The sequence below is a fragment of the Oikopleura dioica genome, chromosome PAR (assembly GCF_907165135.1).
Source record: "Oikopleura dioica chromosome PAR, OKI2018_I68_1.0, whole genome shotgun sequence".
In the NCBI taxonomy this organism is placed as follows: domain Eukaryota; kingdom Metazoa; phylum Chordata; class Appendicularia; order Copelata; family Oikopleuridae; genus Oikopleura; species Oikopleura dioica.
In genome coordinates this window covers 9,653,463-9,673,332 of record NC_137293.1, presented here as the reverse complement: position 1 = coordinate 9,673,332, position 19,870 = coordinate 9,653,463, and the positions used below count along the sequence as shown (strand labels likewise).

The 19,870-nt window shown below is 40.2% G+C and overlaps 5 protein-coding genes across 8 annotated transcripts; 3 read left to right on the top strand and 2 right to left on the bottom strand.

Moving 5' to 3' along the window:
* The first annotated feature begins 1,196 nt into the window (after window positions 1-1,196).
* On the top strand, window positions 1,197-4,769 carry LOC145703690 (kelch-like protein 26). Its single transcript, XM_081781075.1, has 11 exons — window positions 1,197-1,408; window positions 1,460-1,528; window positions 1,574-2,312; window positions 2,356-2,632; window positions 2,674-3,013; window positions 3,053-3,374; window positions 3,415-3,686; window positions 3,733-4,095; window positions 4,138-4,329; window positions 4,373-4,496; window positions 4,545-4,769. Exons 1-11 carry the CDS (start codon window positions 1,382-1,384, stop codon window positions 4,691-4,693), a joined length of 2,874 nt encoding a protein of 957 aa, XP_081637201.1. The 5' UTR covers window positions 1,197-1,381; the 3' UTR covers window positions 4,694-4,769.
* A 157-nt stretch (window positions 4,770-4,926) lies between these two features.
* LOC145705260 (uncharacterized) lies at window positions 4,927-5,461 on the top strand. Its single transcript, XM_081782719.1, has 3 exons — window positions 4,927-5,081; window positions 5,166-5,255; window positions 5,296-5,461. The coding sequence occupies exons 1-3, from the start codon at window positions 4,927-4,929 to the stop codon at window positions 5,459-5,461; spliced, it is 411 nt and encodes a 136-aa protein (XP_081638845.1).
* A 136-nt stretch (window positions 5,462-5,597) lies between these two features.
* Window positions 5,598-7,978, top strand: LOC145705259 (transmembrane protease serine 9-like). Its single transcript, XM_081782718.1, has 2 exons — window positions 5,598-7,491; window positions 7,971-7,978. Exons 1-2 carry the CDS (start codon window positions 5,601-5,603, stop codon window positions 7,976-7,978), a joined length of 1,899 nt encoding a protein of 632 aa, XP_081638844.1. The 5' UTR covers window positions 5,598-5,600.
* On the bottom strand, window positions 7,537-8,718 carry LOC145703301 (uncharacterized). Of its 2 annotated transcripts, XR_014134355.1 has the most exons (6): window positions 8,621-8,718; window positions 8,311-8,462; window positions 8,143-8,270; window positions 7,986-8,097; window positions 7,895-7,941; window positions 7,537-7,828 (listed from the first exon to the last, which is right to left on the bottom strand). XR_014134355.1 is itself a non-coding variant. In XM_081780641.1 (5 exons), exons 1-4 carry the CDS (start codon window positions 8,686-8,688, stop codon window positions 7,990-7,992), a joined length of 456 nt encoding a protein of 151 aa, XP_081636767.1. In that variant the 5' UTR covers window positions 8,689-8,718; the 3' UTR covers window positions 7,537-7,941; window positions 7,986-7,989. The 2 variants fall into 2 exon arrangements, 1 of the variants encoding a protein (XP_081636767.1); XM_081780641.1 differs by having other exon boundaries at window positions 7,537-7,941.
* Window positions 8,719-14,879: 6,161 nt separating this feature from the next.
* On the bottom strand, window positions 14,880-19,682 carry LOC145703438 (phospholipase D2-like). 3 transcript variants are annotated; one of them, XM_081780795.1, is made up of 11 exons: window positions 19,559-19,682; window positions 18,371-18,424; window positions 18,105-18,263; window positions 17,918-18,059; window positions 17,702-17,870; window positions 16,415-17,656; window positions 16,110-16,333; window positions 15,732-16,066; window positions 15,403-15,691; window positions 15,181-15,362; window positions 14,880-15,139 (listed from the first exon to the last, which is right to left on the bottom strand). In XM_081780795.1, the coding sequence occupies exons 1-11, from the start codon at window positions 19,670-19,672 to the stop codon at window positions 14,924-14,926; spliced, it is 3,126 nt and encodes a 1,041-aa protein (XP_081636921.1). In that variant the 5' UTR covers window positions 19,673-19,682; the 3' UTR covers window positions 14,880-14,923. The 3 variants fall into 3 exon arrangements, with proteins under 3 accessions (XP_081636921.1, XP_081636922.1, XP_081636923.1); XM_081780796.1 differs by lacking the exon at window positions 19,559-19,682 and adding an exon at window positions 18,942-19,320; XM_081780797.1 differs by lacking the exon at window positions 19,559-19,682 and adding an exon at window positions 18,557-18,619.
* Between the last annotated feature and the right edge of the window lie 188 nt (window positions 19,683-19,870).

Below are 19,870 nucleotides of genomic sequence, written 5' to 3'. Positions count from 1 at the left end.
ATTTTTCTTTAAAATTTAAAGTTTAAATCAAATATCTCTTTTAGTACACTTTCGATCGATGCAGCTACAAGAACTTTCTACAACAAGTTCTTGATGTTTGCGGCTGCTACCCAACTTACGCTCAAGTTCAGGGATAAGTCAATTATCAAGTCATTTACAATCTGAATCTATTAATCCCGTATGCAGACGGATATGAGTTGTTTAACATCACAAACTTGCCAGAATGCGATTTTTCCGATCATGCAATCTGCGTCAGCACAATCAAGGTCAATTTGGCGGAGGTTCAACGACTAATCGGAAATTTTAGATGGACCAAGAAAGCAAGGCGAATGATTGTCCTCCTTCATGTCATCACAAAACTGTTGCTCAAGATAATATTCATGTTGATAAAGTTGCATAAAAGCAGCTTCACTATCGCCATTTTAGTATAATAAACTAGACGAAAAGAAGATCGAGTTCTTGCGCAACAACAAAATGGGCATCGGCGATGACGATTCGGACGCGAAAGAAAATGTGGAACACATCGAAGTTACAGATATAAAGCTGATTTCTGTCAAGACAACGATCTCAATTTTCTCATTCTAGCATTTCATAAATTGCTAATTTTGAGCTTGGAAAAGATCAGAATGTCCGAAGTCGCTGGAACGATCTATACAGAAAGAGAAGACTACAGTCGAGTTGGCTTACTGTCTGATATTGGAGGAGCTTTGAGTCTGTTTCTTGGGTTGAGCATCATTGATCTCATTCGAGGTAAAATATTCTTTAATTTTTTACTAAAATCGATTCTTTAGGTCAGCAGGTGTTTGCAAGGCGGTTTATCAGATATATCAATTCGCACTATACCTTTGTTTACAAATATATTTCTGGAAACAACTCTCCTCGCGAATCAAAGCCATGGTTTTAATGCATTTTAAAATTATTTTAAGAAAACCTAAAAATCACCAAAATAGGGAAAAGAAAAGGAAAACCCACCATTGACGCCTTTCAGAAGAGGTCCGCCACCTGCTTATATGCCGTTAAAGCAATCTGCAAGCTGTGAAATTAATTTGAATATTTGATCGTGTGAATAAACGTTTAGCCCTAGAAACTTATTGACAACAACCTTCTCAAGAAGCTAATAATCAGATAAAAGAGTCCAATAAAGCGCTTGAACTCCCCCTTTTCGCACCCTTTCTAATCTGATCAAGTCCCAGCTCGTAAAGGACTGATAAAACAATTTTCCCGAAAAAATACGCGCGAGCAGCGATTGGCGAGCGTTAGTGCCCTCTTTCGCCCCCAGGTAGTGGTGGAGTACCGATGCTTGGTGCAATCCCCATCGACGCTTATCTGAAAACACGGCGTTGAAGAAATTCCTTGGAAACTCAATTTTTGAGTTGCTACGATGCCGATTACTGGCTTATTCAGTGCGGTAAGCTTTCATTTTAGAGATTTGTAGAAGAGATTTACGGGAATTTTGAAGGTCAGACGAAGACTGGGTGGCCAAAGAGGTGAAGAACTGACTTATGAAGGTTGGCCAAATGAGCTTCAGGTATAGAAAAAATGAGAAGTTTGATTCTATTCTGATATGTTTTAGGAAGAGCTTAGAATTTGTCGCGACGCTAGAATAGCAACAGATATTGACTTCGGCAAATACGGCGATGCTCATTCCCAAGTCATTCTCGCCATTGGAGGCGAAACTCTTCTCAATAAGGCCGTCAACTTCGTATCCAAACTAAGCGACGAAGAACGAATCAAACCAGAGCCAGAAAAAGATGAAGAAACAACCGATCCAGAAGCTCCGCCAAAATACGAAGACTCGCAGGAAAACAGAGCTTTTGCAGAGAAGAATCTGAGAGACTTGCAGGAGAAACTAAAGGTTCTAGAAGATCTGATGGCTGATCATCCGGAGCCAGAGCCGGTTAAGAAAAAGATGGACCAGGTTCAAGCGCCGCCGGAAGGATATGAAGAGGAAGAAAAGCTGGTTGATACAGGAGATCTCGAAGAAAGTCATCCCTCCGAGCCACCAGCAGTCGATCGAACCGCAAAGCCTGATATAAGTGTTGAAGAAATCGAGGAAAAAGCTGCTGCTGTTTTGGAAATCACTGAAAAATCGGAGGAAGCAGAAGAAAAGAAAGAAGATGAATCAAAACCAGAAGAGTCCCTCGTGACACTAGAAGCTCCACCTACAGAAGACTCTGTCAAAGTAGAAACTGATGAATTAAAGAAATCCGATAACGATGGGAAAGATACAGACAGTACAGAAATGTCGATCGAGAAAAAAGAAGCAGAAGTCATCGCAGCGGCCAAATTTCAAATGGAAAATGATGGACCAGGTAAATTAATTATTGAATTTTTCTATTTTCTAAAAATTTTCAGATGATCTTCCACCAACTTACGAAGAAACAACTAAAAAGGAGGAAAGTAGCTTCACAGCTTTCCCCGATCTTGGTGATCTTCCTTCGATTCCTGCTCTTATTAACTTCTTTTACACTGGCGAGCTTTTGATCTCGAAACGGAACCGATCAGATCTGATGGATCTGGCGACGGAATTCTCACTTCCGCTCATTATTACAGGCTGCGAAGAGTATGATAAGATGCTCGGGCCTGATAAAGACGAAGAGTCCGATATTTCTGGCATTCGATACAAACACAGGTACTGTTTATCGTCTCGTTTTCATCTTCAAAGGTCTCTAGAAACCACAAAGAAGCAGCTCAATTCATCCATCTTGCACTCACCGCCCAGTGGCGACAGCAGAAAACCCTTCAAACTGACACAGAAACAAAGTCCGACTTGAGCTGGTCTCATTTCGACAATGTTCTCGCGCATAGATTCATCCTTGCGTCCGTCTCTGGCTTCTTCAAGAAACAAATCGAAGATGACGTTGTTGATCTCGACCTGACTTCCGGAGCATCGAAAGAGCTCTTTGAAAAGATCATCAACTTTTTGTACACGGGAACAATTTCTAATTTGACTCAGACGATTGCTCGGGAGATGCTTATTCTTTGCACGGAACTTGATATCAAACGACTTTCGGTAGGAAATCTTTAAAGAACAAAAAATTATTTTCGGTAGGATATTTTGATTGACTGGCTGATCAGCCGAATTCGTCCCGAAAACTGTATCGAGCTTCAACTTCTTGGTTCAAATCACGAGATCGCATCTTTGACCGAGCGTGCTCGATCCTACACTCTGAAAAATTTCATCTCTGTTGCCAAGACCGATGCCTTCAAAGAACTGCCAATCGATTGGCTTACTGACTACATTCAGGATAATGACATTGAGGTGGAATTTCCCGCTTCAAAGGGAGAAGTCAACCTTTTCAACCTTGTCAAACGATGGGCGGATGTGAACGCGGATGAAAGAGCTGATGACTTCGCTGAAGTTGCTACCAAAGGTTTTGATCATTTGAATCGCCCTTTTTAAAATGTTAATAGCAATTCGGTTTGACTTGATGACCCTAGCAGATCTCGAAGAAGTGATTTCCAAGGACATCATGGTCATCGGTTCAGCCAAGGTTACCGAAGCCGTCGCACAAGTCATCAAAAACAAGAAAAACAACTGCGTTCCCTGTGGAAACATGCGTGGTGCAGAATCACTAGTCATTACTGGCGGGTCTGTCCCCATCATTGACGAGTTCAAAGGAGGAATTTACGACGGCGAGGATCACCATGTTTATGATAACTCAGTTGTAGCGCTCCACCCTAAGGCAAGTGAAAATATAAACGATTACAAATATATAACCTCCGTTTTAGACCTTTACAACAAACACAATCGCCCGCATGCCAGAAAAACTATGCTTGCATCAATGTGTTGTTGTTGGTCCCTGTCTTTACATCGCCGGCGGTTTCGACAGCTTCTCAGTCATCATCGATGAAGTCTGGCGACTCGATCTTACTGACGGGACTTGGAAGAAACTGCCATCGATGAAGACCCCAAGAGCGTGTTTTCAGCTCGTTGCTCTTGGAGAATATCTCTTTGCCCTTGGTGGATTGACTCCAGCTGGCTACACTAGATCTATGGAGCGGTTCGAAATGATGACGGAAGAGTGGGAATTTACTGCGCCATTGAATGAGTCGCTCTTCAGACATGCAGCTTGTATTACACAAGCTGGAAAGGTAGACTATGGTTGGTAATGATGGGTAATAAAAGGCTTTTAGATCATGGTTTCCGGAGGTATCACATCCACTCGCGAGACTGGAATCGAGGACGTCTTCGAATACAACCCAGATTTTGATCGATGGATGGAACGTGCGCCAATGAACAATCCTCGCGATTCGCACACAATGATTTCGCACGGATTCAAAGTCTTCGTTGTTGGCGGACAAGAGCAAACTCGCGCTGGAGTCGAGGTAAATCGTTGGAATCATATTTGACGCTTATTGAATTTCGCAGGTTTACAACACGAAATTCAACACCTGGCTTGAATTGATGACTGCGCCGAGAATTCAGTATATGTCGGCTTGTGGAATGGCTGACAAAAAGATTTTCATGGTTGGCGGATGGGAGAACGATACAGGTTTGAAAATTTAAGTTTCTTTCGGATAATAATTACTTATTATTTTAGAATCTCTCGATGTCGTAGCTTCTTATGACTATGAAAAAGATGAGTGGGGCGAAGAAGGCGAGATGGGTCTTGCGAGAGGCTCCGCTGATGCTGCTGTTATCCGACTACCACGATTATACTGGTCCAACAAACTTTTTAAATCACCATGAAAGCCGATCGGAAATATACATATTTAACTGCTTTCTTCTTTGAATTATTGCCTCGACAGAAATAAAGATAAGCTGATTTCCAAAGTCCCAAAGTATATCATATACTGTATATGTACTGGTCATGATGCACCTAGAGAGCCAATAAGCACCTGTGAACACGTCTCAGGGAGATTTACAAATCGAGTTGCGAAACTTTGGCAAATTTTTTTTTATACAAAGTTAAATAAATAAAGATGGATCTTTGTCAAACTGCTCCGGGAACAAACTACAAGAGAACTTTTACTCCACAAAAAACAATTACAAAAACCATCATCAAAAAACCAGAATCGGCTAAAACTCCGAAGAAAGAGCCTGAAAAGACTTCGTTGAAGATTGATTATTGCGACAGGTACGAAAAAACGGGAGCTGGACCAAAAATTTTAAGGAAAAAAGGTTGAAACTATTTGATATTCGGCTTATTCAATTATTGTAGCTACCACCACCGGCAAAGCTCAGGCAGCTTATCGGGAAATGAGCGATACAACATGCTTGTAGAACGGCTAGAAATGGAATTCGAAGAAAAGTAAAACTCTCTTGAAATAATTATCTTTATAGATTTTTAGAATCGATCTTATTTTGATGACCAAAACAAGCGAGAGCTCCAACCGAGGAAAATTTGACATCTATCTCGACGGCAAGCTTCATCATGATTCCGTCGAGCATGGTATTCCTGGACCAAGTGCTATTGAAAATCTTATAGAAATTCTGCGAAAACGGCTTTCGAAATAAAAAGGATTTGTCTATCTTAAATAGTAGTTATCTGAGCGTATAAATAATGATATCGCGCTGGGTGAAAAGATTATATCTCCGAGAAAGCTGATCGGACAAGTCGTAAGGATAAGCGTCAGAGAGAGAATCAGAGAAACTAATGAAGAGAGGGGTGTTCTTTCTCGGCTTCATTGCCAATGCGGCAGTGAGTGCGGGTTTGATCGACAATCAGCTTTTCTGCTACGACCCGATTGAAGGAACATCTTTCCGCAAAGAAGAGTTCAATACTGATATTGTCGGTGGCATCGTAGGAGGTACTGTAGCCGATCCTTTTAGTTGGAAGTGGATTGTAAAGATTGATCTTGGATGCGGCGGATCCATCATTCATCCAAACTGGGTCCTTACTGCTGGTCATTGTTGTTTTTCAACTTCCACTCGCTATTTAAAATACCGCTACAACGCTTTCGACTTGAACAAGGGCGAAGAGGAGATCGTCGTCATCCCTGATGAGATTGTTCGACATCCCCTGTATGATGGAGCTACTTTGAAAAACGACGTCTGTCTTCTTTACACAAAAACGCCCATGATCTTCAGCGAGAAAGCGTCCCCAGTTTGCTTGCCATCCAGCTACTCTCCCGATCGAATTCCTGCTGCAGGAACTCCATGTTTTGTCGCTGGCTGGGGCCGGCTCAGCGAAGGTGGAGATGTTTCACAAGTTCTCATGGAATTGATGATTCCAGTCATTGATCATGAAACGTGCAACTCAAAACCAATCTACGATGGCCAAATTTACAAAAGAGAAATGATGTGCGCCGGTTTTTTGGAAGGGGGAAAAGACGCTTGCCAGGGCGACTCGGGTGGACCAATGATCTGTATTGAAAATGATCAGCCAATTCTGCGGGGTGTTGTCAGCTGGGGAATCGGTTGCGCGAGGGAAAATAGCCCTGGTGTTTATGCTCGAACTTCGACTTACAGACAGTGGATTATTAGCGAGATTTCGAAGAGAGCTGAATCTCCTGTTACTCTCCCTGTTCATTCTACCAAAGCTCCGGAGTCGACCACAACTACAACAACAACGACTACTACAACAACGAAGAAGACAACGACAAAAGCAACAACCAAACCACCAACAACAGCAGCTCCAACAACGACCACGACAACAACGACCACGACTCACTCAGATGCTTCCATCTCTCCTTTGGCTGAAGATCTCTTCTGCTCATCCCAAAATTTTAATAAAAACAGAATCGTCGGTGGCTACGAAGCTCAGTCGAACTCGTGGAAATGGATCGTAAAAATGAAATACGGCTGCGCTGGATCAATTCTTAACGAAAACTGGGTGCTTACCGCTGGTCACTGCTGCCCCACAACCGACCATGCAGCTCAATTTAACAAGGATGCCTACTCATTCACCTACAATATTCATGACCTGAATAAGCCTGAGCATTCAGTCACTCGTGTCCCCGACTATATTGTCCGCCACCCTGAATTCGATAACTCAATGATGCTTAACGACGTCTGCTTGCTTTATGTCAAGGACCCCATAAACACCGAACACAAGGCGAAACATATCTGCTTGCCTTCTCCACTAAATGTCTTTGGCACCAACACCGTCCCGGACAATAAACGTTGCTACGTCGCTGGCTGGGGTCGCATCGTTGAAGGTGGAACTACGAGCAGTGTTCTTCAAGAACTCAGTGTTCCGATCGTCCCACACAATACTTGCAACGGTGTCAATGCATACGATGGATTTTTATCCGGATTGAAGAATCAGATGCTTTGCGCTGGATACATGCATGGCGGAGCGGATACTTGCCAGGGCGATTCTGGTGGTCCACTTCTTTGCATCGAAAACAACCAACCAGTTCTCCGAGGAGTAGTAAGCTGGGGAAATGGATGCGCCCGACCGGGAGCTCCTGGTGTTTACGCTCGAGTTGCGAACTACGTTGATTGGATCACATCTGAAGTAGACAAGAAGATTGAAGAAGAATTGACAACAACAACGACTACTACTACCACTACTATAACGACTACCACAGTTCTCGCTCAATGTAAGTTTTTCTATCAAGTAAGTCGGTACATATTTATCGAGCAAATAATTTTGTTTATAAAATTTAATTATTGACATGCATGAAGATAATTTACAGCTAGAAAAAAGGATGTTAAAAGCTTCAAGCGGCAGGTAGGGCGAAGATGAACAAAAGCAAGAAAACAGATGAGAAATAAATCCGTCAAAATCAGAGGAACTTGAAATAACATGAAAAAGGCCAGATGGGAAAATGAAAACGCAGAAGTTTCATTCTGGAGGTGGACAGGCCGTGCCAGACCTCGCTTGAATTTTTAGTTGGAGCTTTCATTTTCTTGTGTCTATCTCTCTTTCCAATTCTGCCGATTCAAGGTCATCACAAAGGTCAAATACATCCCCGGCTTAAATCTTCTGATGACCTTTTCCTGATTTCCAAAGCTATTTCTTCTTTCTTTCAAGGTACGTAGGGCTGTTTCTAAAATACGCTTTGATCTTTGATTTCAGTTGCTTGAAACAAACCTGTTTACTCGGATGCCGGAGCTTTTTTGTGAGTCACAAGACGTTCACGAAGACGAGCGTAAAAGGTTTGGCCGCGCTTAGTTTGTTCTCTCGTTCGATTTCGTTTGCAATCCTTTTCATTCAGTTAGATTTCTCGTAGATTGACATAAGCACAAACCTTCAAATATCGCTTCTCCCAGCGACTAGCGGAATTGGACAACGATTTGATGCGTCTTTCAGCTGCACTCTTTGGCGGTGCTCGTCTGGTCCTGCTCAAAATTGGCATCAGCATCTCGTCAACTCCGCCTAAAAATATCAAAATGGCGAAAGAAGAAAATTTTCATACGTTTAGTTCTTCCAGCGGGAATACCACATTTGATCGCCCGACGCTTCGTTCCTTCAATAAATCGTTCAAATTTCGGCTTCCAATGTTCGGCCACGCGCTGCTTGAATGTTCCATCAAGGAAGGCGAAGGCTTGCTTTTTGATTTTGTTCAATCTGAATTAAGAAATAAAACAGTGTTTCATTTCTAACTGTAGAAACGAATCAGTCATGAAAACCAGAAAAGTTTGAAATTCTTTTTTTTTTGTTTCTAATTTTCAAGCTTTTTTCTCTTTCAAAGTCTTCAAAAAAAAGTTCTTTCTCTTATCCTTTACCTATTGATAGGTGATCGTTTCGATTTGGCCGAAGCAAGGGCTGCCAAAATGAGCAGTACCAACTTCATCGCTGGTCTGACTAACTGGAGAATGAAGCGGTCGCGATTTATGGCCGGCACATGGTGCTTGCTCCAAACGGCGCCCTCTATTTACGGGAACTGTCAACTTTTAAACTGCCACATGCTGCGAACACCACGCGCGATTTGAATAATTTCACTTCACAACCATGCAATGCTGATCGCCTAACATAAGCAAATTAGGCAGCAGTTCCCAATCGAACTTAGTTGTCGTAAAACATCCTTGCTTCATAATAACATAAAAACGATAGTTTCTGAAAGATACTAAAAAGATACTGTAGATAGGTGAATTCTGTCATCCTTCCCGGAAACGGAAGCCTCAACTAAAAAGTCTTCAGGATAATCCGAAAATTTAGATTGAAAATTTATTTTCTGAAGAATTTAAACTCTTCATTGAAAAAATGACCTCTTTATCCAAAAATTCCTTGACTTTATCAATGTTAATTGGCTTTGGGTTGATTTCATGATTACTAGACATCTTTTGAAGCGGTTAGATTTAGAAATTATGAAAAAATATTTGTGGAATAGAAAGCCTTCTCAAATAAGAATGCCAGCGGTAAACTCAAATTCCGGAACGAATGCTTAAAATAGTACAATGTAGCTAGTGAGGTTGTTACGTCTGCATCAGTTTTTTCGCAAAATTCACAACTCGGGAAGAAGTAAACATTTCATTCTCCTGCATTATAAAGTCGCGCTAAGACTTTTTGGCCGTGAGCACCTTGTCAAAATTTTCATAACTCTATTTTCTCTGAAGTCAACCCTTTTTTGATCAATTATTACGGTGATTAATTATTTATGATTTGGGCAGAACGAAAAGTTTAGCAGAAATGACTCTTCTGATAATATGTTTATGCAAATGTTTAAGCGTTGGACTGCGACGGCGGAAACCAACTTAGCCAGCTCAAAGTCCTAATAAAATCTGCGCAAATCTGACTGTTCAAGTCCGCCAAGCTGGGCTCGCTGGGGATAAACGTTGTCAAAAGTGAGGATTTGGCGATTTTCTTGAGAAAATGGGGGCGACATTGATATATTTTCAAATTTTCACATTCAACAAATTTCCAGTTTGATTTCTTTCTTATCGCTTGGATGAGAACAGCGCGGGAACTGTAATTTGCGGTCGCATTATTTTTGAAATTGATGGTGGTCAGGGAATATGAACAGAATCAGTAACTGTAGTAACTGAATCAGTTACTTCGTCGTAAGCTGGAGGCGACTCTTCATTAGGCAATTCCGATTCTTTGTGGTAGATCAAAGTGACAAAGTCCTATTTTTCTTTTGATTTTCTTCTGAATTCTCTTCTTGATAACAAAGCGGATTCGTACGCTTCCTGACTGCAAGAAATTATTAGAGATCAAACATGTGCTTTTTGGTCGATATTTATTACTGCAGCAGATTAAAAATTTTCGTAGGATAATTGTAGGAATCGTATTCAAGAAATATGACAAAAGTTTTCAAAAATCTTGGGACTCAGTGACTTCATCGTAAGTTGGAGGAGAATCATCATCCTGAGTAGTCTTTTGATCAGATAGGGGTTCGCTGCGAACAGAACAATCATATGGATAAGAAACTGGTTCTATTTCACTGTAGGATCTTCTTGAACAATCTTCTCGTTGAGCACTATCGTCGTTTTCAGAATCTTCCCGGGATTTTTCTTCGGGCAAAAGGCAAATAAGAATTTGAAGAACTATTGCTAACAAATGATTAAAAAACAGCGTAATTTATAGTATAAATTTTATACGATTGATATAAATATCAATGATATTTTAATCACAAACCTAAAGCAACTAAACAGGCCGTCACAATACCAAGCCATCCAAAGAAACACCCAAGACCCATCAAAAATGTGCCGATAACTTCAGTCAAGATTTTTTACCGCTGGATGTCTATGAAAAAAAAACTTTTACAAGCCTTAAGGGTGTCCCCAACGATCGGGTTCGAATGTTCTTAGTCGGTTGACCAAACTATTTTTAGTTATTCAACGAAGCTGATTCTAAAGCTTTTTTCAGATCTGGAATATCTCATCTGGTTCTCGAGATATTACTGTTTCTATGACAGCGCTAATGCATTACGGCTCGATAGAAATGCACTGTAAAAAGTGTCATTTTCAAATTTTTGATTTCATATATCGAGTTATATATTTCCTGAAAGCTTGAAAAATTCTCTATCCAATGATACCAATATCGATACGATAACACAAATTTTTCACTTTCGAACAGTCCGCCAAAAGTCGCAAACACCTGCATCTCGGCGCCGGAAAAGGGGATTAAGGGACTTATCAGCGCAAAATCTGAGCGTAGCGGGAGATTGTCAATAGGTCAAACTATTTTCTATGTAATAATGAGAAAAATTGAACTTCAGGAAGACCCCTAAAATCGAGTTCAAACTTTAGCAAAATCTTTACTTCAAATAATGCATCGTATCAGATGCATACAGATAAATTTTCGAAATCCGTCAAATTTATGGCAGAGAAAAGCGTTTAGGGAATCAGGATCTGGCCGAAATTTAAAATTGAATTTGTACAAGTCGAGAAAAACGATCTGAAAGATTGGTCAGAATAGAAAAATCAGAACTCTTTGAAGAAGCGGTAGGGGATTAAATAATTACAATTTCGAAATTCTGCCAAATTTATGGCATAGAAAAGGGTCTAAATAATAATGAATATATTTCTTTTAACCGAAAAGCCTCCAGGAAGTCCTATAAAAATGAGCTCAAAGTATAGCCTGTTTCAAAAAAATCGTTGGGGACACCCTTAAGGCTTAATAAATAAATTTATTATAAATTTAACCTTTTTCCTTTATCATGATCGCAGACGCTCTCTAGAACCATTTTCTAAATTTGAAAACCTCTTGAACGCTATATGAACGCTGTATGAAAATTGCGGCATGATATCTGGGTAAAATTTTATTAGAAGTCAAATACATGTTTCATAATCATTATTAATCACTCTCGCAGATGAGAAATTTTCGTAGGATCGATTTTTCACAAATTTTTTGACTCAGTGATGTTTTCGTAAGCTGGAGGAGAATCATCTTGAGAGTTCTTCTGATCAGGCTTGGATTCAATGAGAACAGGATCATCATATGGATTAGAAATTGGCTCTTCAGGATCGTTGTGTACTTGATTATCTCTTTCAATTCCTCTGAACCACAACTCCCAGCAAGTTAAACCCTTGTTTTTTTGGTCCTTACATTCGATAACGCAGAGTACCACCGCACCGATTAAATCTTACTCATGATTAAGGAATATATTAAAAAAACGGAGGTTTGATCAATTTTAATCACCAATATAAAGCAGCTACGCATGCAGCTACGATACCAAACCATCCAAAGAAACATCCGAGACCTTTAAAAAACACGCCGAGACCTTATCAAGATTTTTTAAATGTAAGTTTTTTTACTGAAGCGCTTCTGTATAAATTATACTATAAAACCTTTTGCCTGGTTCCGGTTTGCACACGCTTTCAAGGACCATTTATTAAATTCGAAACTCTCTTGAATAAAAAAAGTGCGGCATGAAATCTGATGTTATTAGAAGTCAAATAGCGTTTCATGATTCTTTTTATTCTTGGTTCACAGTGTTTGATTATTGCCAAAAGTGTAAGACAGTACATTATTTTTCATATGGGTTTTTGACTGATTTTTCAGGTTCTTCAGGGTCTTCAGGGTCAACATTTACTTGTTTTTCTTTTTTTTTTCTTCATGCAGCAATAGAAATACTCGCGGCTTGGTAAATTATTTTCGGAATCATTTTGTCTTCTCTCCAGGTATGGTGCGATGTAGAGAAATAATAGTCCAATAAAAAGTCCTGAAAATAGAGCGGAAAGAATAAAGGAGAGTCCTTACCTATAGCTGCAAGACATGCCAGAACAATGCCAGTCCATCCAATTATGCAGAGCGTCCGGTTTCCAATATAGCCAGGCCCTTGTTCTGGGAAACAGACATCTTCCAGTACCATTTTAAAATGTAAACTAAATTCTCTTTACTAAGACTAAGTCCAAGAGGATAGAGTGCGGCTTTAAATAAAGGCGTCAGTTAAAAATTATTTAAAGTCAAATAAATCTATCACAGCCAGACTTATTCATTCTTACGATTGAGAGGATTATTAGGACCTATCTAACAGAAACCTCATAAAAATTGACGCTTTCAGTAAATAATTATGGTAATATACGAAAAACAAACACATGTTTCCTGTCCGGGAATGAGTTAATCAGAGTTTGTTTATTCAAAATGCAGAACACGTTTTACCCTGTCAAATTGAAACGGGGGCTTTATTCGTCGCTTGAATATATTTCTGGCGGGTGCTTCCCCTCGTCCGAGCCCTCTAAAGAATGCGAAAAGACGGCAGATGAATTTCCCACGTCAACAATTGTCAATTGCCGCCCTAGTAGCTGACACCAATCGGGATCGTTAGAACGTGATTAAGATGAACTTACGGACAATTTCCGGGACAAATTCATAAATGATCAAAATTTGTCTTGAATTTGAGTTTTGTCTGAAAGCTTTGGGTAAAAAAATGAATAATTTATTTACTTTCAATTGACTGTTGTATTAATATTTTATGAAATGTATAAAAAGAAGTTGCTAAATTGAAAAATTACGAAAAGAAAAAATATGTGTGAGGAAGGCAAAGAACTCTCCTGGTCCTGGGAAGATAGTTTTTGCAGTGTTTGCGAAGCCGGTTACGCTTGCCCGGGCGGTTTTGAGCAAAAATATCGATGTGGAGCAGGAATGATGCTTGATAAATTGAGAGTTTATAGAGAAAGTAATCAGATGCATTCCCTGAAAAGGAACGTATAGTAATCGTGGATGGGCGCATTGTGAAGATTGCCCAGTTGGTCATCGATGCTCCTGGGGAAAGAAATACCCATGCTCGACTAACGAGTATCAGGACAAAAGAGGAGCTACCAGCTGTCATCTTTGTCCAGATGAAAGTTTTTCTGAAAAAGGAGCCTCAGGTAATTCTTGATGAAATCAAAACATTTACGAATATTTAACAAAAAGTTTGCCTAACTTGTCAGAGCGGATACTTTGTCAATGCGTGGCGCAACGGCTGTGATTCTTGCTTCTGTTCAAAACTTAGTAACAATTTATATCATATAAATGTTGAACAAATTTTTGAACAATAGTAAAAGTACGCCTGGGCATTACTGTGTGAATGCATATTCATATCTTTGTGAACCAGGATATTATCAAGCCGAATTTCACGGAGCAGAGTGCAAACCATGCCCAGAAGGACACTATAATCTTAGACAAGGAATGACTCAAGTATGCTTTTAACAGATTTTATATCCGAACGTAACGGATTAAGTGCTTTGAAACACCACCTGGATACGAGGCAAGAGGCAATGCTTCAACTATTCCAACGTAATTGCCTTTAGAAAATCTCTTATAACGCTTATCAGGTTGTGCGAAAGTGGAACATACAAACCGTCGTATTCTGATGATTTGTGCTCACCCTGCAACCCCGGTTATAAATGCCATGGCGCAGGACTCACTCGCCAAACCGATTGTCATCCTGGCACATATCAGGTTTGAGCTAATTCACAGAAAGATATTCAATAATTTCAGCCGGAAGCTGGCCAGAGTATCTGTTTGCCGTGTCCTCCAGAGCATCTCTGTCCGAATTCTACAATGGCTGAGGCGATTAAATGTCCTGCTGGTTCCTTTGCAACTGATCCAACGGCAACAGAGTGCGGTTTATGCGATGTAAGATTCACGATTGACGATATGGTTACAGAAAATGAAATTGAACATGGAATTTTTCCATGCAAAATGATTGTTGATGGCTTTTTTGCTGGACTGCTTGATGCTCCTCGTCCATGTGCATTTGATGACTCATGCTTTATACAGGTACTGTTTGAGAACGATTGTACATGAAGAATTTCAGGGGGAAAATATTGGTGATAAAAAAATTTCGTGTCGAGCGGAAAAGATGAAATTTCCGAAGATGCACCACTACCCTTTATCAGGTTTTCTTAGATTGTGCTGACACAGTGTGGTTTCAATTGTTTTATAGAGCAACTGTTTATCAAACGATCAAAAATAGCTCTTCATCATCCGCGATCGAAAAAAGAAATCGACAAAGCTTGCTTTATGCTCTGCAGATTAGAAGAAAACTGCTTGGGTTTTTCTTACGATTCGATAGAAAACGGCCTCAATTGCATGCTTCTTTCTTCGCATTCTTTATAATAAATATGTATCTGTATTTGATAATCGGGAATGAGTAGCTACAGGAAAAGATTGGCAGCGTTGTGAGTTATATTAACTCTAGCGACAGAAGTTTCGATTTCTCGGTTGTTTGAAGCAAAACCAGTTTGGTATTTGATGAGGAATCCTTGGAATTTTTTGAGGGCTTCTAGTTTTTGCTCCGTCGGGAGGTTTTCTTTACGTTTGTATTCCTCTTTCCATTCCAGCCAGGACGGATCGTGAGGGTTCATATACTCCTAAAAATGATAAAGACTCTGACGATTCTGAAATTTTGAACCTTGACTAAATCATTCGGCAAGTTGTGGAAGGCTTCCCAAAGCGCGGCAGAATTGGCGATTGAAACTTTTAGCCAGTGATTGAAGAAAAACTCGTCTTTGCTCGGGCAAAGGTCAAGGCCGTTCATGGATCCAAGAGCCGCAGACCAGATTTTTAGACGGAGAGAATTACAGAATTCTCGTCCTGAAAATAGATCATTTCTTGCTTCAAATGAAGAACAAACCATGAACAAGAACGGCAGTTTCAGAATCCCTATCGCCAAGCATAGACCTATCGTTAATATTTGCACTTCCAATGATACATCTCTCGTCATCGACAATCATCAGCTTCGAGTGAACGTAAATCGGTGAGTGAAAGAGCTCATTGTTTCGTTCTTCCCATTTGTGAAACGCGGCGATGGAGATGTATTTGTGGAACATGATTAGCTTGTTGGGAGTCTTTGACTTCATCTTTGAGGTGTGCAAATCTAACTGGTGTTGAATTGAGTGGATTCCTTCTGTCAGGCCGTGGCGCTAGAATTTGATGAGATAAATACAAGCGTGATAAATTCACCTGAAGATGGAAGAAAAGCTCCTGTTCTGGGCAGTTTCGATCCTCAAATTTTCCAGGAAAACCAGCTGTTTCGGGAAGCACAATGTAAACTTTGAAATCTTCGCCCTTCTCAAAGGCAATAATAATTCTAGCGGCGATCAAAGATGCGATCTTGTTCTGTATTCTGCTGTTAGAGTGGGGAGATTCTCGGGAGTCGATCGTCGCGTCAGAAACGAAGAATTGGTTTTCGATGTAAATGAAGCGTTTTGAAAGTTTGATCATTTCCGAATACGCGCGGTAGATCGAGTTTTCCTTCTCTTTCAACCCCGCAGATGTTTTTCCGACAGATCGTAGAACTGAAAATAATGTTACTGCTGCTCTTCGATACAATTACAGTACCTTGAATACTCTCAACATCCGTAGCAAGATCAAAATGGCCAGAAAATCTCGCTTTGATCTTGTAATCTGCTTTTATGCATTTAGGAAGAATCATTGGTCGATCATACTCTGTTCTAGTTTTCTTCAGCTTTCTTTTCGAAAAATTCCAGCGCTGGATAAAGTGGCGAGCAAGATCACGTGCACTTTCTCCGAAGATTTGACAAGCAATGTCGTGCCACGGGGTTCTGAAATAAGCGATAAATAAATAGCCACATATGGATTCATATTAACGATCATGACCTCAATTGATAATCAAGGTAATTTACCTTTTTAAATCTTTCCTAGGCTGCTCCCAGTCGAGCACTTCGTAGTGGTTGAAATAATCGTAGCCCGTAAATTTGTCGTCTGAGTCGTCAAAAAGCGGGTATTTACCGTGCTCCTCATATCTTCCTATGCAAAGGTCGATGCCACCAAGCAACGCAACACTTTGATCAACAACCAGCAATTTTTCATGATGCGCCCATTGCAACCCGGCGACGTCTTTTTCCGTCGCTGCCCGGATATCAGGATAGGCCAAGTAATAAATGTCACCGTCGACGGAGCCAATTTTATTCTTCACTGTCGCGCGGACGCGTTTGACTAAATTCTTGCAGTTGATGTAGTTCATCAGTTTGAGTTGACTCTCCATATTCGAGTTGAAGACAAGGATGAAAATTTTGACGCCCCTTTTGACCGCATCGGTCAGTGTTTCCTCCAGCGTGATTCGTTGATTTTCAGTTCTAATCAATTCTATACAGGGCATGAACCACCAGTCAGCGATGAAGATTTCTTCTTTCGCTAAATCTATCGCCTCCTTGATTGCAACGAAATAATCTTGCCCGCAAACGAACCATCTCGCCCTTGAACCTTTTCTCACCGGTGCAAACGAGCCATGGGAGTTTTCATTTTCCGGCATGTAGCCAGCTTCGTTGTCCTTTTTGATAAAGTCGATTTGTTTCTTCCAAGTGGTTGCTTCGGCTTCGTCTTTGCATTTGATAGTCAAACGTCGTTGGAGATTTTTAATCTCAAATTCTCTTCCATACTGCGTGCAGCTAGTTTGATTGTCGAAAAGCATAACGAACTGCATCGAGTTTTCTTTGAAATACGCAAGAAAGGAGTCTCTCAGGATGAACCATCGATTTCTCCAAGTTTTGAAAAGATCTCCGCAGTGGCATCGAGTGAGGCTTTTTGTGAAGCTTTGTCGCTCTCCTCCAGAGCGTTTTTGAAGCAATCCTTCGTAGCCAACAGATCCTAGATCCCGAATGTACGTGAACTGACTCAATCCGAAAAATTCCTTGAACTGCTCCATGTTTCGATAATTTGATCGTTGCTTCGAATTGAAAATTCGCTCAAAGTACTCCTTTATCTGTTGCGCTCTTCCTTCTAGTTCTGTTTCTTTGACATGCATGTCCATCGGGCTTTTAGGGAAACGAGCGGTTTTTCGAGTTTTTGTTGAATTTCGGCCGCGACGGAAGGTTTCTCTCCAACGAAGACCCAGGCGGCTTTTCTTCGTTGATTGCGGATCATGACTAAAATGAGTCTTTTTTGATGGAATACATGATTTGAAGACTTGCCTGATTGACTTGCTGAATCTTTTTTGAGCGGAAGCACCGTTGGGAAGGGTGGAAGAGGGTTGAGTCACGGAACTAGTGCGATAGGCTTGAGAATGCGCGGGAAGATGGTGGGAAGTGTGCCGAGTTTGCCGGCTGATAATTTCTTTTTCTTTTATTTCTTTCTTTTTATCTGAATTTTTCATAGTTTTCCGTTTTTTTTTTAATTTTGATTTCTACCTTCTCTAAGTTTCATTCTGCTTTTTAGCTGCGTCGCGATGTGCAGATGCAACTTCCACAACTCGTCCCATTTGCACTCTATCGTTCTTTTGACATACCCATCATGCTCCAATGAAATCGTGTACATATATTTATAAAACGCCTGACAGGAGGGTATAATAATTAAAAAATGAAGATAAGTGAGTACCTGTTTGATGCCAGTTTCAGCTACTGTAGCGTTTATTGGTTTGATGGAGATGAAGAAACTCATTTTTCCAGTAAGGATGGGGGCGAAATTGTGCTTGCAGCGTTTCTTGTTGTTTTCACGGCTTGTTGAGGGGTAAATTGTTGCCCAGTCATCTGTGTACTAGAATTAAAAGTTCTACAGAGGAAGCTTGGGATAAAAAAATTTTCCATCGAGATGGGCCGCTCTGATTGGACGAGCTCAAAATTGCCCATCAAAGAATAACTTACAAGTGCTGAGTTTTCAACCCTTTCATCCACATCGATATCGTACTCTTCGTCGTCCTGAATTAACAGTTTCAGTTTTCTCTATTAGTCACGATTCTTCTGAGAACCTCTAACGACGGAAGTACATGTATAATATTCATTTGACAAACTATTTTTATTTTGACAGACAGTTATTTTTTAGTTACTCACTTGAGACAGGCCATAAAAAATCATAAAACTCGTCCTCTCGGGATTATTATGAAAATGCTAGACGGGTAAACTCTACACTGTAGAGTCTACAGAGCTCATCTGTGGAATCTGCCGGTGATTCAGGCTAAATTGCTCGCTTACAGATAACTTTGTTAAAATTACTCGAAACAAAGGCCTTTGGTCGGTCTTGTAAATGGCTCGGGCGAGGCTTTATTGAATTAAAAGGAGACAATGTCAAAAATTTATTGACGCAAATTTCTACTCTTTTCGTCAGAAAAAGCTCTTAGTATTCATTTTTCATTATATGAATACAGAAGATAAGAGAGAATTATTCTCTTTTTTTAAGAATGAATTCCTAAAATACCTCTCTTTTCAAATAAGGTACCTCATTAATCAAAGACGCCTCACTGAGAACATCCAAATCGTCAAGTTTAATTTCAACTTTTCCCATTTTTTACGAGATTCTTTCTCAAATCGTCTTTTTTTCTCTTTGGCTGGACATATTTACTCTCTGCTATTGCAAATCACTGGCCACGATTTTTGTCAAAAAATGGCAAACAGAGCCCTTTTTCGGCGACCACGGTTTGTGATTCTGAGATCAACTGCCTCCGGGCTCACAATAAAAAACTCATCAGTAGAGCATCCTTCTTTCAAAAAGAAGCTATTGAAGAGCTACACGCTTTTTCAAAAAAAAAATCACTTTTGTTCAATTTTTTTGAACGTTTTTTGAAGTGTAAAGCCTCTTTTTTTGATTGACAGAAGATTCTAGCTTGTTGAGAATCTACCAATTTAGTTTACAAAGAATTATTCACTGGAAGATTGGAAGTGCCCAGTTAAATAAATAGAGCTTTGAAAATTGAAAAAATAAATATTTAATTGGGATCTCACGACGATTTTGAAGCATAAAACGTTTATGACGTTCCTTTTATTTAATTCCTCTTATTCAGTAAAAAAATCTAGCTCTCTTCCCTCATTGTTCATAATTGCCGATTGAAAACTTACACCAAATATAAAAGCGCCGTTTCTTATCGACCGTGTTCCCTGAAATTCTCCATCAAACGGATCAGCAAGGAAAATCCTCTGAATCGGTCGATTTTTTGACCGAATCAAGCTCATCTCTGTTTGCCGCTTTTAGAAATGATCGCTTTTGGGAAGATGCGCAACCGCCGTCATCTTCCATCAGTTTCTGAGCGCCGCCTTTTCGCCAGAGAAAAGTCAGAAGGATTTTCTTGTCGCCTGTCAGTGAAAATTGAGTCACTTTCTTCTCCAAACGTACATCTAAGTTAACTCTTTCGACAATCTTTTTTGCTTTAT

Coding starts and splice junctions, on each gene's coding strand:
- LOC145703690 (XM_081781075.1), top strand. CDS start 1,382: ATGCCGATTACTGGCTTATTCAGTGCG. Junction 2,313..2,355: donor AATGGAAAATGATGGACCAG/GTAAATTAATTA, acceptor AAAAATTTTCAG/ATGATCTTCCACCAACTTAC. Junction 3,687..3,732: donor TTGTAGCGCTCCACCCTAAG/GCAAGTGAAAAT, acceptor CCTCCGTTTTAG/ACCTTTACAACAAACACAAT.
- LOC145705260 (XM_081782719.1), top strand. CDS start 4,927: ATGGATCTTTGTCAAACTGCTCCGGGAACAAACTACAAGAGAACTTTT. Junction 5,082..5,165: donor AAGATTGATTATTGCGACAG/GTACGAAAAAAC, acceptor CAATTATTGTAG/CTACCACCACCGGCAAAGCT. Junction 5,256..5,295: donor GAAATGGAATTCGAAGAAAA/GTAAAACTCTCT, acceptor ATAGATTTTTAG/AATCGATCTTATTTTGATGA.
- LOC145705259 (XM_081782718.1), top strand. CDS start 5,601: ATGAAGAGAGGGGTGTTCTTTCTCGGCTTCATTGCCAATGCGGCAGTG.
- LOC145703301 (XM_081780641.1), bottom strand. CDS start 8,688: ATGAAGTTGGTACTGCTCATTTTGGCAGCCCTTGCTTCGGCCAAATCG. Junction 8,271..8,310: donor TCCCGCTGGAAGAACTAAAC/GTATGAAAATTT, acceptor TGATATTTTTAG/GCGGAGTTGACGAGATGCTG. Junction 8,098..8,142: donor GGGAGAAGCGATATTTGAAG/GTTTGTGCTTAT, acceptor CTGAATGAAAAG/GATTGCAAACGAAATCGAAC.
- LOC145703438 (XM_081780795.1), bottom strand. CDS start 19,672: ATGAGCTTGATTCGGTCAAAAAATCGACCGATTCAGAGGATTTTCCTT. Junction 18,425..19,558: donor ACGGCGCTTTTATATTTGGT/GTAAGTTTTCAA, acceptor CTGTTAATTCAG/GACGACGAAGAGTACGATAT. Junction 15,692..15,731: donor AGCTTTTCTTCCATCTTCAG/GTGAATTTATCA, acceptor ATCAAATTCTAG/CGCCACGGCCTGACAGAAGG.